This window comes from Euleptes europaea, chromosome 13 (assembly GCF_029931775.1).
Source record: "Euleptes europaea isolate rEulEur1 chromosome 13, rEulEur1.hap1, whole genome shotgun sequence".
In the NCBI taxonomy this organism is placed as follows: Eukaryota; Metazoa; Chordata; class Lepidosauria; order Squamata; family Sphaerodactylidae; genus Euleptes; species Euleptes europaea.
In genome coordinates, this window is record NC_079324.1 from 51525586 (window position 1) to 51539354 (window position 13769).

The 13769-nt window shown below is 43.8% G+C and overlaps 1 protein-coding gene across 1 annotated transcript; it reads left to right on the forward strand.

Annotated features, from left to right (window-relative positions):
- The first annotated feature begins 8108 nt into the window (after positions 1-8108).
- Positions 8109-12688, forward strand: SDF2L1 (stromal cell derived factor 2 like 1). The gene is made up of 3 exons (XM_056859199.1): positions 8109-8283; positions 11012-11208; positions 12356-12688. The coding sequence occupies exons 1-3, from the start codon at positions 8109-8111 to the stop codon at positions 12632-12634; spliced, it is 651 nt and encodes a 216-aa protein (XP_056715177.1). The 3' UTR covers positions 12635-12688.
- The last annotated feature ends 1081 nt before the right edge of the window (positions 12689-13769 follow it).

A 13769-nucleotide genomic window follows, 5' to 3' on the forward strand; every position in this document is an offset into this window, starting at 1 on the left:
CAGCAGCAGAAGGTGCTGATGGACATGTTTCTGGGAGAGGAAAGCTCGCTCTCTGGAAAACTGTGTGTGGATATGTGGACAGGTTCTCCCTCTCTTTCCTATTGGAACAAAGCAAAGCCTAAAGAAAAGGTGAGACCAGAGGGTTTGGAAACTGGATAAGAGGAAGAGGCTGGAGTTCTTCACTGCTTATTAAACGGCACAGCAAAATGTTAGTGTACTTTATACTATAACTTTCAATGTTATGTGTGTCAATTGGATCTTATTGTTAATTTTAATAGTGTAGATGTCAATTAAAACATAAAGGCATAGAATTAAATAAAATAATACTTTATTTTTGACATGTGGATATTTTTGTAGGCATGTTTTATGCCTCGAGCATTCTGAAGAGAAGGCAGAATATCAGTTTAATAATCAATACATAATACAGTTCTCTGCTCAGAGAACACATGAACACATGAAGCTGCCTTATACTGAATCGGACCCTTGGTCCATCAAAGTCAGTATTGTCTACACAGACTGGCAGAGGCTCTCCAGGGTCTCAGGCAGGGGTCTTTACACATCATCTACTTGTCTAGTCCCTTTAACTGGAGATGCCGGGGATTGAACCTGGGACCTTCTGCATGCTAAGCAGATACTCTACCACTGAGCTACAGCCCCTCCCAATTAGAAAGATTACGAGAAAAAGCCTAGAAGTGTGTACTGATAGTTGTGTGTATCCTGTTGCAGGTGTTATTTTCATTTGCAAACGTCCTTGAACAAAATGGCAGAAAAGTGGTATATAAACATATTAAAGAAAGAAATATCATGAGGAAAGGCTGGGTAGAAATGTTTTAATAGAGAAATAATTGATCTTTCTCTCATGGTTATCCTTTCTAGCCAGTTTCAAGACATATTATTACCACCAAGGACATCAAGCGGGCCCGCCTGCAAGCTCGGCCTCTCCCAAAGCAAGCCATAATTGATTTTCTGATTGAAAATGCAGCCAAACTTATAATATACAAGTACAACTATGAAACCCTCCTTTCTGAGAAGCTGGGTTTCATCTCGGTTCCCGTTACCAAGATTCTCCTCGAGATGATGTTTGGATACAAGAGAATCAAGGGCAGCAGGATACAGTTAGCCTCTCAGATTGACTGGACAAAAGTCAACGAAGAGATCTACGCACCACGCCCACCTAAGCCCAAGACTCCTAAACTCAAAGCAGGTGACAAAAAGAAAGCTGGGGACAAGAAGAAGAAGTCCGCCGATAAGAAGAAGCCTGGCGATATGAAGAAGAGTGTTGCTTTTAAACCCGAAATCCCCACTGGGAAAGCAGTGGTCACGGTGATGCACACAGAGAAAAAGGAAGTCAAGGTTAGCAAACCAAAAGTAAGACCGTCCTCTGCTGAGCGAGAACGTGGCAAACAGCCAGAGATTTTTCAGATATATCCTCCACGATTTCCTCAAAAGTCCACTGCAAAAAAAGGTTCTGATGTTGAGGAAGCTGGGCAACATCTAGACAAAGAACCACAGAAGAAGTCTTCTCCTGATGAAAGCCCCAGGAGATCTCTGGTTTCTCAGAAGTCTTTTATCACTAAAGATAGCTCAATTAAGCTCCCAAGTGTCGCTTTAGAATCAGAAGGTCCATCGCTCACCCCACAGCATTCAATGCTTTCTCAAAGATTTAGTTTTGAAACTTATGATAACAAAAGAGGGTCCACAACATCTGTTTTTCCAGAGGTGGTACCAACGAGTCAGCCATCCACTGAATCCTTGAAGAAAAGCTTGTCTTCCGGAAGGATGAGTGTCAATGGAGAAACGAGCAGAAAGTCATCGACAATTCTTCCCAAAATATGAAACTTAACTGGTATAGCAATAATAATAATAAAACATTATTTATTTAGGGTTTTTTTTAATGGTATCCCACGCTTCTAATATATCAAAGTGGCCAATATAATAAATAAAAACACACTGTGTTAACAACAATCAAAATTCAGAACAGACATAATAATAATTGCCATCAAGTCACGACACGCTTATGGCAACCCTTTGTGGGGTTTTCAAGGCAAGAGATGAGCCGAGGTGGTTTGCCATTGCCTTTCTCTGCACAGCAAGCCCCTTTTTCTTTGACAGTTTCCCATCCAAATACTAACCATAGCCAGCCAACCCTTCTCAGCTTCTAAGCTCTGGCTAGTCTGGGCGATTCAGGCTGCTAGGGAATACAGGCTGCTGACCAGACAAACAACTGAAAAATGTGAACTAAAAGCAACTGTCCCATGGGAGACAAGTGGGGATAATGTGAAAGGGCCTGTGAGACATGGCTTTGCTTGTGAAAAGTTACAGATTCAGTTCATGGCCTCTCCAGGTATCAGGTGCTAGGAAAGGCACCTGAAACTGCTTCCTTCAAAGTAAACAGAGCCAGCGTAACGTAGTGTTTAAGAGCAGTGGTTTGGAGCGGTGGACTCTAATCTGGAGAACCGGGTTTGATTCTCCACTCCTCCACATGAAGCCAGCTAGTCACACATGACCTTGGGCTACTCACACTCTCTCAGCCCCACATACCTCACAGGGTGTCTGTTGTGGGGAGGGGAAGGGAAGGTGATTGTAAACCCGTTTGATTCTCCCTTAAGTGGTAGAAAATGTCCGCATATAAAAACCAACTCTTCTTCTTTTTCTAACCAGCTGGATGGTCTAACTCAGAGTAAGACAGTTTCTTAAGTTTACTGTTTATAAATGCATGTTGGGATATACCACCCATTCCACTGAATAGCCAACTGCCACCAGTTCCAGGAGGGCAATAGTACCATTCAAAGCATCTCAGTCTACAACACGGACGCTCACTCAGTGGTCTGGGAGCCACAGGTGGCTCTTTGACAGGCCACCTGTGGCTCTTCTGGGCACTGTTCCCCAGCATGGCACCCGCCCCATGTCCCAGGAAAACAAGCAAGGCAATTGTTCTAAAGAAGAAGAGGGAAAGGAAGCAGAAGAGAAAGAGGAGGAGGAATTGATTTTTCTATGACGACTTTCTCTACCACTTAAGGAAGAATCAAACCGGCTTACAATCATCTTCCCCTGCCCACAGCAGACACCCTGTGAGGTAGGTGGGGCTGAGAGAGCTCTAAGAGAGCTGTGACTAGCCCAGGGTCACCCAGCAGGTTTCAGGTGGAGGAGTGGGGAAACCAACCCGGTTCAACAGATTAACGTTCGCCACTCCTGCAGAGGAGTGGGGATCAAACCCAGTCCTCCAGATTAGAGTCCACTGCTCCTAACCACTCTTAACCACTATACCACGCTGTGGTTGCCATGTGGTTCCCACCTTGAAACAGCTGCTGCTGCGGGGACATGAGGATGGATAAGCTGTGATCCTCCATGAGATGTCAGCCTCGTGCCAGAGATGGTAGTAAAGATCCATCCTCTCCAACAGCCTGCTTAGCTTCCAAGATCTGGCAAGATCAGGCTAGCCTGGTCTATCCAATTCAGGTGTATGCCCTGTTAGGGAAACTTATGGTAAAGTACCCCATTAGTACAAATGGAGCCCCAAAGGGGCAAAATGCAAGCCCTGCTCCAAGCCATTTCAGGTCAGGAAAAGGAAGCAAGAGGATGCTTAAGCCACCTCTCCCTGTGTACCATGATCCAGATCCAAACCGGACTCCTGCATACCTGGGGATTTAATTCCCAGTGGGGCACTTGTAGTGCAAGTCTGATGACCTGAACATGATATGAAGACTGTTATCATGTAGTTTCACCAGGGGTCCCCAACCTTTTGAGCCTGTGAGCACCTTTGTGATTCTGACAAAGGGTGGTGGGCGCAGCCACAAAACGGTCGCCACTGGGAAAGAGGGGTGAGAGAGAATAAAACAAAACAAACATGGCACCTGCAATGGAAACGATGTTGTTTTGATCTGCATCGCCAATCAGATCTTCAATGGCCCATCAGAAACCCTGCTGAGTAAGAGCTCTGGTTGCCAGCTCAGGGTTGGGAAATACTTGGAGATTTTTGGGGTGGCGCCTAAGGAGGGCAGGGTTTGGGACGGGACTTCAATGCCATCAAGTCCAATTGCCAAAGCGGCCATTTTCTCCAGCGGAACTGATCTCTATTGGCTGGAGATCAGTTGTAATAGCAGGAGATCTCCAGCTAGTACCTGGAGGTTGGCAACCCTAGTAAGAGCCCTACCTGGCCCCACTCACTTTCTAAAAACATTGGGTGGGCACCAAGAAAGGAGTCGGCAGGCACCCTGGCGCCCACAGGCACGATATTAGGGATCCCTGAGTTACCGGTAGGCCCTAAGATGATGCCTTCTGCAACAAATTTGTGTACCTTCTCAAGACTTTTTTAAAAAAGCATTAAAACTTACCATCTGGTGTGTTTCTTCCTGTCATTCCGCAGCAGAAACAGCCGCCGCTTGTGAGAGCAAGGCAAAGAATTGGCACTGTGGTTGCATTTGGTGAAAACTGTAAATAAAAAAACAACAATGCCACAGTCATTTCACACTCACTGAGTGCTCTGACACAGCGACTATTGGAATAATTTACAGTGTTTGTGCACGCGTGTGTGTTTGAAGCACAGCTGAAGAGCAACGCTGAAAACCTTGGGAGGTGTTGACCTCCCAGAAAGACAAACAGGTGCCAGCTAAATCTCCGTATGATTGATTTTCTACGCCTAAGCTGCCAGCCCTGACATCTGTTTTGCCCTGTTTCAGAAAACCAGCATGAGCTATTGTCCTACCTAACAGGAAGGAACAGTCCTTTCTCATGAAACACAAATGCATTCTGTCAGCCTGTACCAGATTGCTTCCTCCTCTCCTCTCCCCCCCCCCATTTTGATTTGTGCCCAGTCATTTACAATCTTTCCTGATGGGAAGAAAACGTGTAGCTATTCGCTAGCTGGGTTAAAGCAGCTCCAGGGGCACACCGCCTAACTGTCCTACTGACGGATCACAAAACTTGAAAACAAAAATACACTGCATGATAACAACTGTGTTTTAGGCAAAAGACCTTGCTACGACACAGATCTTGGATCTCCGTATTACCATAACTATTCTATCTTATCAGATCCACCCCTGGCCACTGGCCAGGGGGGGACCTGGCAACCCTACATCAGATTGGAAACTCAAACCTCTGCTGGTACGGTAGAAGCATTATACCTCGAGAAACAGTGTGATGTATTTGTTTAATTTTTAAATCCTGCTTTTCAGACAAAACAGAATCCAAAGTAGCTCATAAGAATCTAAAACTAATGAAAATTTAACATAAATGTCCTTTGGGGAAGGGATTCTCAGCTGAGCCAGAGCCAGATAAGAGGGAAGGGTGTCTGGCTGCCTCCTCCCTCTGATCGTCTTCAGATATCTGAAGAAGTGAGTTGTGGCTCACGAAAGCTCATACCCTGCCAGAAATTGTGTTAGTCTTTAAGGGGCTACTGGACTCTTGCTCTTTTCTACTGCTATTGACAGACTAACACGGCTACCCATCCTGATCTACCTCACAGGGTTTGTTTAAGAGGAGAGACTCGTGTCTGCTCCCTTGAGGACAGAGTAGGCAAACAATGTAATATTTAGATCACGAACACACGTACCTTAAACTCCTCCATACCATTAACACATGAAGCTGCCTTATACTGAATCAGACCCTTGTTCCATTCAGGTCAGTACTGTCGACTCAGACTGGCAGCGGCTCTCCAGGGTCTCAGGCTGAGGTCTTTCACATCACCTACTTGCCTAGTCCCTTTAGCTGGAGATGCCGGGGATTGAACCTGGGACCTTCTGCATGCCAAGCAGATGCTCTGCCACTGAGTCACAGCCCCTCCCCAAATGGACTACACCCTTGAACACATGAAGCTGCCTTATACTGAATCAGACCCTTGGTCCATCAAAGTCAGTATTGTCTGCTCAGACCGGCAGCAGCTCTCCAGGGTCTCAGGCAGAGGTCTTTCACCTCACCTACTCGGCTGGTCCCTTTAGCCGGAGATGCCGGGGATTGAACCTGGTACCTATCTTCGTGCCAAGCAGAGGCTCTACCACTGAGCCACAGCCCCTCCCTTAAAGTATATAGCAATATATCAATATATCCCACCTTCCTAACATCAAAATGGGATACCAGGCACCTGACAACATAAAGTCTAAAATATTAATAAATTCATAATAAAGAGAGAAATGACTCAATACTACGGTCCTTCTCAATTTATTCACGAGATCCTGAATTGCTGAAATGACAAGTCAACCTGAACAATTCACTCTTTATTCATATATATATTTTTAATATTGCATGACAGCACTGCCATAGAGAGTGTTGTGCCGGAGTAATGACATTCAGACATACACGCAATAAGCCGCTGACTCGCAAAAGCCATTAGCTGGCTGAAGCCGCTTCTCAGTGGTCCCCCCCCCCTTTCTTCTAGCACGGCACGCACACACATTCCAATGTCTGATAGGGAACGCTCCAGCGTTTCCCCCCCCTTCCCCCTTCTGATACTTTCCCTCCAGCCTGCAAGGGAACACTAGGCTCCATTCATTAATGTAGCATTGCTCACGCAGGCGCTGTAGAAACTATTGACTTTGCACTGACAAGCTAACATCGTATGTTAATTCACAGTGGGTAGCCGTGTTAGTCTGTCTGCAGTAGTAGAAAAGGGCAAGAGTCCAGTAGCACCTTAAAGACTAACAAAAATATTTTCTGGTAGGGTATGAGCTTTCGTGAGCCACAGGCTTTCGTGAGCCTTAGTCTTTAAGGTGCTACTGGACTCTTGCCCTTTTCTACTATCGTATGTTAAGTAAATGTATCATTGTTGTACTGGAATGTCAAATGTCTCTAAAACCTCTTGCATTGCCCCTCCCTCTATGACTTCTTGGCCAATAAAGCAAGCCGTAAGCTCACACCAGCCGCCTTGCCCTCATTGCTCCATTGGACTCTACGTTAATGAGGTGGCACTTCAAGAGTAAATTATAGTAACAGAATTTAAAAAAAACTTGGGCAAAGGCCATCACATATTGGGATAACCTGGCAAAAATGGATTTTACTACTTTAATTCGTGAGTTATAGAAACTAGTCTTAATATCTTTATATTTTACTGTTGATAGATATTTTTAACACTGTTAGGACACTTCTTTGGAAGTCGGGTGATGGGTCACATTTTTAAGGTGGGTGGAGGGTTGAAGGGGTATCTTTTTGGTTTTAATAACTTTGTAATTACGAATGTATTAATAACCATATACAGATACTCTTTTGTATTATCTTTTGTTATATTTTTGTATTGTTTTTATTGTATTTGTTTGTTTTTTTGTTTTATGTTATAAAAATTAATAAATATTTTTTAAAAAGAGAGTAAATTATATTAATAGACACGGTTGTTTCGTGCTGCCGCGTCCAAAATCAGGCGCAAATTGCTGGGACGACATGTCTTACTGTCTATCTATATAGAAGCACCCTCTTAGGATTTTATGTATTTTATTCTTTTTATACTTGTATTTATGTATTTTCTATTTTTATATTTGGAATCTCTGCTTTTAATATTGAGAGGGTTTTAGTCAACCGCTGACGATTCTATTTTTTCTTTTTTGTCTATGGCTGGCTATGTGCTGTATTAATAAATGACTGACTGAGACACGGTTGTTCCGAAGTTTGAAAAAAGTCATGTCCCTGATGATAACGAGAAAGCAACCCACCCGGCTTTGCTGGGGAGGGCGGGATAAAAATTTAATAAAATAAAAAGGAAATAAATAAATTGACCACCAAAGTCTCTCCTGCGAGGGGCAGGGGCGGCTCAGCGAGCTCGCGCATGCGCAGAATTTTCCTCTCCCCCTCCCTTTCTTTTTCCCTCTCCGGCTATACGTCATCCTTCTCATCGCTCTTCAGCCCGCCCCCTTCCCGAAGCGTGGAAAATAAGGGTGAGGCGGAGAAAGAACGAGGAGGGCGCGTGGCGCCACGCCGCCGCTTCGGATTGGTCGCTCCGGCCGAGCACCCGCCGGCCAATGAGATGGCTCCTCGTGCCGGCGCGAGCCGAAGCCGTTGATTGAGGCGAGCGGAGGACGAGGCGCGCGTGGGCGGCGCTGGCGGCCGCTGATTGGTCCGCCCGGAGCGCCGGTGGCGGAAGCGGCTCGTGAGGTAACGCGACGGTTGCCGCGACGGCTGTGGAGATGCGGGCGTCGAGCCGTTTCCCGCCGTCGCTACCGCCGTTGCTCCTTCTGCTGTGCGCCTTGGGCCTGGCGAGAGGAGTAGACGTGGGCGCTGTCACTTGCGGCTCGGTGCTGAAGCTGCTGAATACACGGCACAACGTTCGGCTGCACTCGCACGAGGTCAAATACGGATCCGGTGAGAAGGGGGACACTGGCGGGGGGGGGGGAGAGGTGGATAGGCAGAGGGAGGCCGTGGACTGAGGGGAAGGAGAAGCGGAATCGCATCCTCGAAGAAGGAGGGAGGCAGCCAGGCCGCTACTAAGCGGCTTGAGGGGGAATCATGGAATCATAGAGTTGGAAGGGACTACCAGGGTCATCTAGTCCAATCCCCTGGACAATGCAGGAAACTCACAACTACCTCCCCCCCACACACCCCAGTGACCCCTATTCCATGCCCAGAAGATGGCCAAGGTGCCCTCTTTCTCATCACCTGCTTAAGGTCCTAGAATCCTAGCATTGCTTTTTTTAAAAAAAGAATTTTTATTATTTTCAAATAAGTTTACAACCTTAATTATTTTTCAATTAAAAAAAACATAATATAAAAGATTAAACTTCCCCTCTCCCCTCCTCAGTCCATTTAATATCCATGTTTCTCTCTTTGTATTCAGTTCTAATTCATTATAACAAACAATCTATAAAACCTATAATAATTTTTATAACTTTGGTAATTTAATTACTCTTAACATTTTGAATTAGATCCTAGAATCAGCATTGCTGACGGATAGATGGCCATCTAGCCTCTGCTTAAAGACCTCCAGGGGTAGGAGAGCTCACCACCTCCCGAGGAAGCCTGTTCCACTGAGGAACCGCTCTAACTGTAAGAAAATTCTTCCTAGTCAAAAGTCTTCTATTCGGGAGAGGAAGTTGGATTACGTTAGGAAGGCCCTGCTGAGTGAGGTTTGTAAGGGGGCTTAGCTGAGTCCAACAGCTGCAAGAAGATGGTGGCTATCCCCTGTGTTGATTGCCACCCGCCGCTTTATCCTTCCTTGGTGTTTGATGTTCAAAGATAGACTGTCTCTGAATATGGAACTCCTGTTTTTAAATTAATGGCATGCAGCCATTAATCATGCTGGTTATTTAATCGTTTCTTTTTTTAAAAAAAAAGTTAAAGCCCTGCTTGATCAGCTCAAGGGACCATCTAGTCCTACCACTCTGTTACCCATAGACTCTCTCGGCAGCATGGCGTGGAAGCAGTGGTCGTCCCTTCTCCTCTGTCTGGTGGTCAGAGGTAGACTGCTGCTAATGTGGAACTTCTATTTTTAGTTGTTGTGAACAGTTGTTGACAGGCCTGCCCACTGCCCTTCAGACCATAGGTCCATCTAGAGTAGCATCCCCATATCCAGCATTGGCTAGCCAGATGTTTCTCCAGCAGGGTATGGAAGTGATAGCATCCCTGCTCGCTCCAAGGCAGTGGTTGAATGCTTCTGAAAGTGGAGGCTCTACTTTTGGTTAGCATAGTTAATAACTGCTGATATGCATGCCTGCCATAAAATTTCTCTAAGCCTGCATAAAGTATGTAGCAGTTTGCCTTGTTAAATCAGATCTGATGGCCCAGCTGAGTCTAGCATCCTGTTTCTAACAGCAGCCAGGTAGATGCCTCTATGGAAGCTCACCACGAGGCTGGGCAAGAAAAACCATGGGCTGATTCCCATGATCCTTGGAGGTGGGAAGTAGGTTTTTCTTTACCGTCTCCAATGGGGGGAGAGTGCCTGCCACCTTCGATTTTTTTTCTTCATGCCTCCTTGCTAATGTGGGGCTTGTGGAGATCTCCATGATTTTTCTTTCTCGAGCTCTCAGGTTGCTTTTTTCCTTTGTGCTTCTCTCCCCAACTGTTTGAGATTTATGGTGGTGCATCTTCTGGCAAAGGACATCACCATCCACTTTACCTAAATGACCTCATAAGGTCTCAAGACCCTGTGATCAAAAGCAAAAAAGATCTCTGCATCTATCCTTAGCAGGTGACTAAAGGAATTTTTGGAACTCACATATTCCTTTCAAGGTCTGCCAGCACCATAGAGCCTTACTGCACATTTGGATGTACTGCTTGGTAATATGTCAAACATATCAGAGTGCCCTGCTCTCTTCAAATGAAAACAGAACATTGGACTTACCATGAAGATTACATTTCCTTGAAGGACACTCTGGACCTACCCAGCGTCAGGGTGACTGTTCTTTGGTGGAGACATCTATGACTTGCCCATGGGGGGAAGGAATGGCTGCCAGGCCAACATCAATGAAGACCAATCTTTGTTCCCTTTTTGTTTTTCTTTTACACCAGTTTACTGTTTTCCTTCTGTGGTTCTTCGTTTGTGATCCAGCACTAGCTGATTCCCATGTTTGGCAGCTGAATAACATTTTTTCTGGGTTAAAGGGAAGGGATTATGGTCTCTGAGACACACCTAACAGTCAGTGGCCTGAGCTGTGGAAGTCTCCAAATTGAAGGTGGCAGGCACACCCTCCCCACAATACAAAAACAGCAACCTACTTCCTGCCTCCTGGGATCATGGGAAGGAGACTACTTACACATCTCAGAATGTCCTCTATATCAAATAAAAGGAACATTCACAGTAAGTCCAATGTGTGTGTATCTAAACTGACAGGATTTATGTAAACATTGGCTACTAAGAAACCAATCTTCCATCTCTTGAATGACTGGACAAATAATAAATTACCACACCATGTACAGTATCCCTGAAGTCTGATTATTTCAAAGTTTTCTGCAGGGCTGTTGCTGCACACTCCTCATTCATTCTCTGGGTGGCCTTGATGTAGTCGTTGTCCCTTTAATATACTTACCATATTGTTGAGATGGAAGTTGCTCTGTGTATTTAAAAATGCTATATTACTGATTATTTTGTCAACAGGAAGCGGTCAACAGTCAGTCACTGGCGTTGAATCATCCGATGATGCTAACAGCTACTGGCGGATTCGAGGCAAAACTGATGGGGTCTGCCAGCGAGGGGTACCAGTGAAGTGTGGGCAAGCAGTGCGCCTTACTCATGTTAATACAGGAAAAAATTTACACACCCACCACTTCCCATCACCACTCTCCAATAACCAGGTAAAACCAAGATTGTCTTTCACACTTTGGGTGTTAGTTATTGTTTATTTCAGATGTTTCTGCTAAATATATACAATTTATTCCTTTTGTCAGGAATAGTGAAATGTACAGTCATCAGTATGTAAAATATGTGTGTTTATGAGCTAATTAAATGTTGAGTGCTTCTTTTTGCTAGATAGTAACTTTTAACATAAATTTAGAATCTCAACACACAGTAAGTTATATCTCACATTTTTTTCTGAATTAAGACACTGACTTTTGACACTCCCACAGTACCATCCTAAGTAGAGTTACACCCTTCTAAGCCTATTGCTTCAGTGGACTTAGAAGGTTATAACTCTGCTCAGGATGGCATTGCCACTAACAGTGATTCAAAATATGGTTACATATTTTAAAAGCATTTGAAAATAATTTTGACTACATAAAAAATTGTTACGAGTTGTGCCGTATTCATAGGGACATACAAATCGTAACATCCCCATATCCAGACCATCTAAAGGGTTAGTTAGAAGATGCAAAATGGAAGGTAACTTTGTTCTGCTCTGCAGATGTTAACCTTTGCTACTGCAATTGCTGTTGACATTAATAATTACTGCAGAATTAATTATGAATTTTAAGGAGATGTTCCATACTAACAATCTTCCTTGATATTAAGACATGCATTATCTTAATATTTGGACAGAGTGTTCAAAGAGCTTCACACTCATTGTCTTGGTAATAGTGAACTATTAGTAGTATTAATCTTCCTTTCTAATCCCCATGTTATCATCCCCATGTTGCAAATGAGGGGCTTAGAGAAACCACTTTCTCTCAGGCCACTTAGCAGAGTCACTGTTTAAACTGTATGTTTCACCACTTGCACTTTTGACCCTTACCATTTTTCAGTTCTTGGATGAATATTATTTTTTTAATATCAGCTACTCAGAAATGCTGTTCTGCTCATTTTCCTGTCTGTTGCTGTAATTTTTGGTTGCCACTGTTTAAAGTCTGAAAAAGAAGGAAGTTAGTTTTATTGTTCATTATCTCAAAGTGTGTACGTTATCATTCTATATTTCACCTTTTGATACTGTTTTCCTGGCTGAAACCATCATATCTTGATAAATATGCAAATACTTTTAAAGACTCCCTCCCCCCTTCCTTCTAACAGGAAGTAAGCGCCTTTGGTGATGATGGTGAAGGAGATGACTTGGATGTATGGGCAGTGCAGTGCAGTGGAAGTTTCTGGGGCCGGAATGATGCAGTACGCTTCAAACACATAGGAACAGATGCATTCCTTTCAGTAACAGGCGAACAGTATGGTCACCCAATCCGAGGCCAACGGGAGGTCCACGGCATGCATTCTCCTAATCAGCACAATTACTGGAAGGCAATGGAGGGTGTCTTCATAAAGCCCAGCTTGGACTCCACAAAGCACGATGAGCTCTGAAGGACCTTTATATAAAATCTGGTTCACTTCTGTAAAGGGGAATCTGGTCCCCTTCTGTAAATATCATTTTGGGTTGTCAATTTTTTTGTACAGTTGAGGGGGATATTTTTCATGTGTAACTTCCACTGAATTTAAACTGATGAGGAATACATTGGTCGTTTGGCTTCTCTCCATTTTCATAGGTTGTTTCCTTTCCCTATCTCTTTTGCTCCTTCCCATTTCCCTTAACTTAGAGAAAACAGTAGCCTTCAGTGTGGACTGCAGTGTAAAAACAATCTAATCCAAAGTGCAATAAAATTCAAATTTTGTAATTCTCAGTCAAGTTGTAAATAAATTCACAAAAAATACTTGTCCTGAAAGTTTATTTTTAGCACAGTAGGAAGTGTAAAAGTCCTAAAATCTTGGGTTTTGAGGACACAGCACTTTAAAATCTTACCAAACTACCTGCAACTCACGTTTCCACAGGGAAAAGTCAACTATTTTACAGTAAAAACTTTTCAATTTTAAGTTTTTAAAAGTTAATTATATTTTAGTACAGAAAGAAAGGCTTGGTTTATAAAAGGCCATTTTAAGGATTGTTACAGAAAAATAATTGTTACCTCATGTGGTTCACAAAATTGGTATAGAGCATTTTTCATTTAATAGCTGTTTATTTTCCTTAACAAATCTAATTTTGTATTGATATGTATCAGCACCTAATGAAATACACACTTACTCTGTTAGCACATATATAGCATGAGGCCTTGTGAATTCCACAGCTTCCCAAAGTCTGAAAGATAACTTATTACACAGATTAATATCTCGATATGATAAAAACCAGTTCCCAACATTCTGTCTTAACTCACTCTAGTACAACCAAGAAACGAATTCCAAAATGGGAATTATATTGCAGGAGGAGAGTTGATTCTTAATGCCTGGGATTGCCATGGGGCAGGGAGCAAGGTTAGCTCCTACCCCAATCATTTCCCCAAGTGTACCCATTTATTTTCCCCTATATGTGACCATCACCTGGCCACATCCCTCCACTTCCACAAGATTGTTGGGTGGGTACACACAGGCACCATGCCAGTTAACCAGTGTCTTTCCCATGGCAGAGAAGCTGTGCTGCTGCATGTGGATGCTGCTCAAGCAAGCT

Bases quoted from the DNA above. Each gene is read 5' to 3' on its own strand.
- SDF2L1 (XM_056859199.1), top strand. From the start codon at position 8,109: ATGCGGGCGTCGAGCCGTTTCCCGCCGTCGCTACCGCCGTTGCTCCTT. The intron at 8,284-11,011 runs GTGAGAAGGGGG...TTTTGTCAACAG, and splicing joins CGAGGTCAAATACGGATCCG to GAAGCGGTCAACAGTCAGTC. The intron at 11,209-12,355 runs GTAAAACCAAGA...TCCTTCTAACAG, and splicing joins CACCACTCTCCAATAACCAG to GAAGTAAGCGCCTTTGGTGA.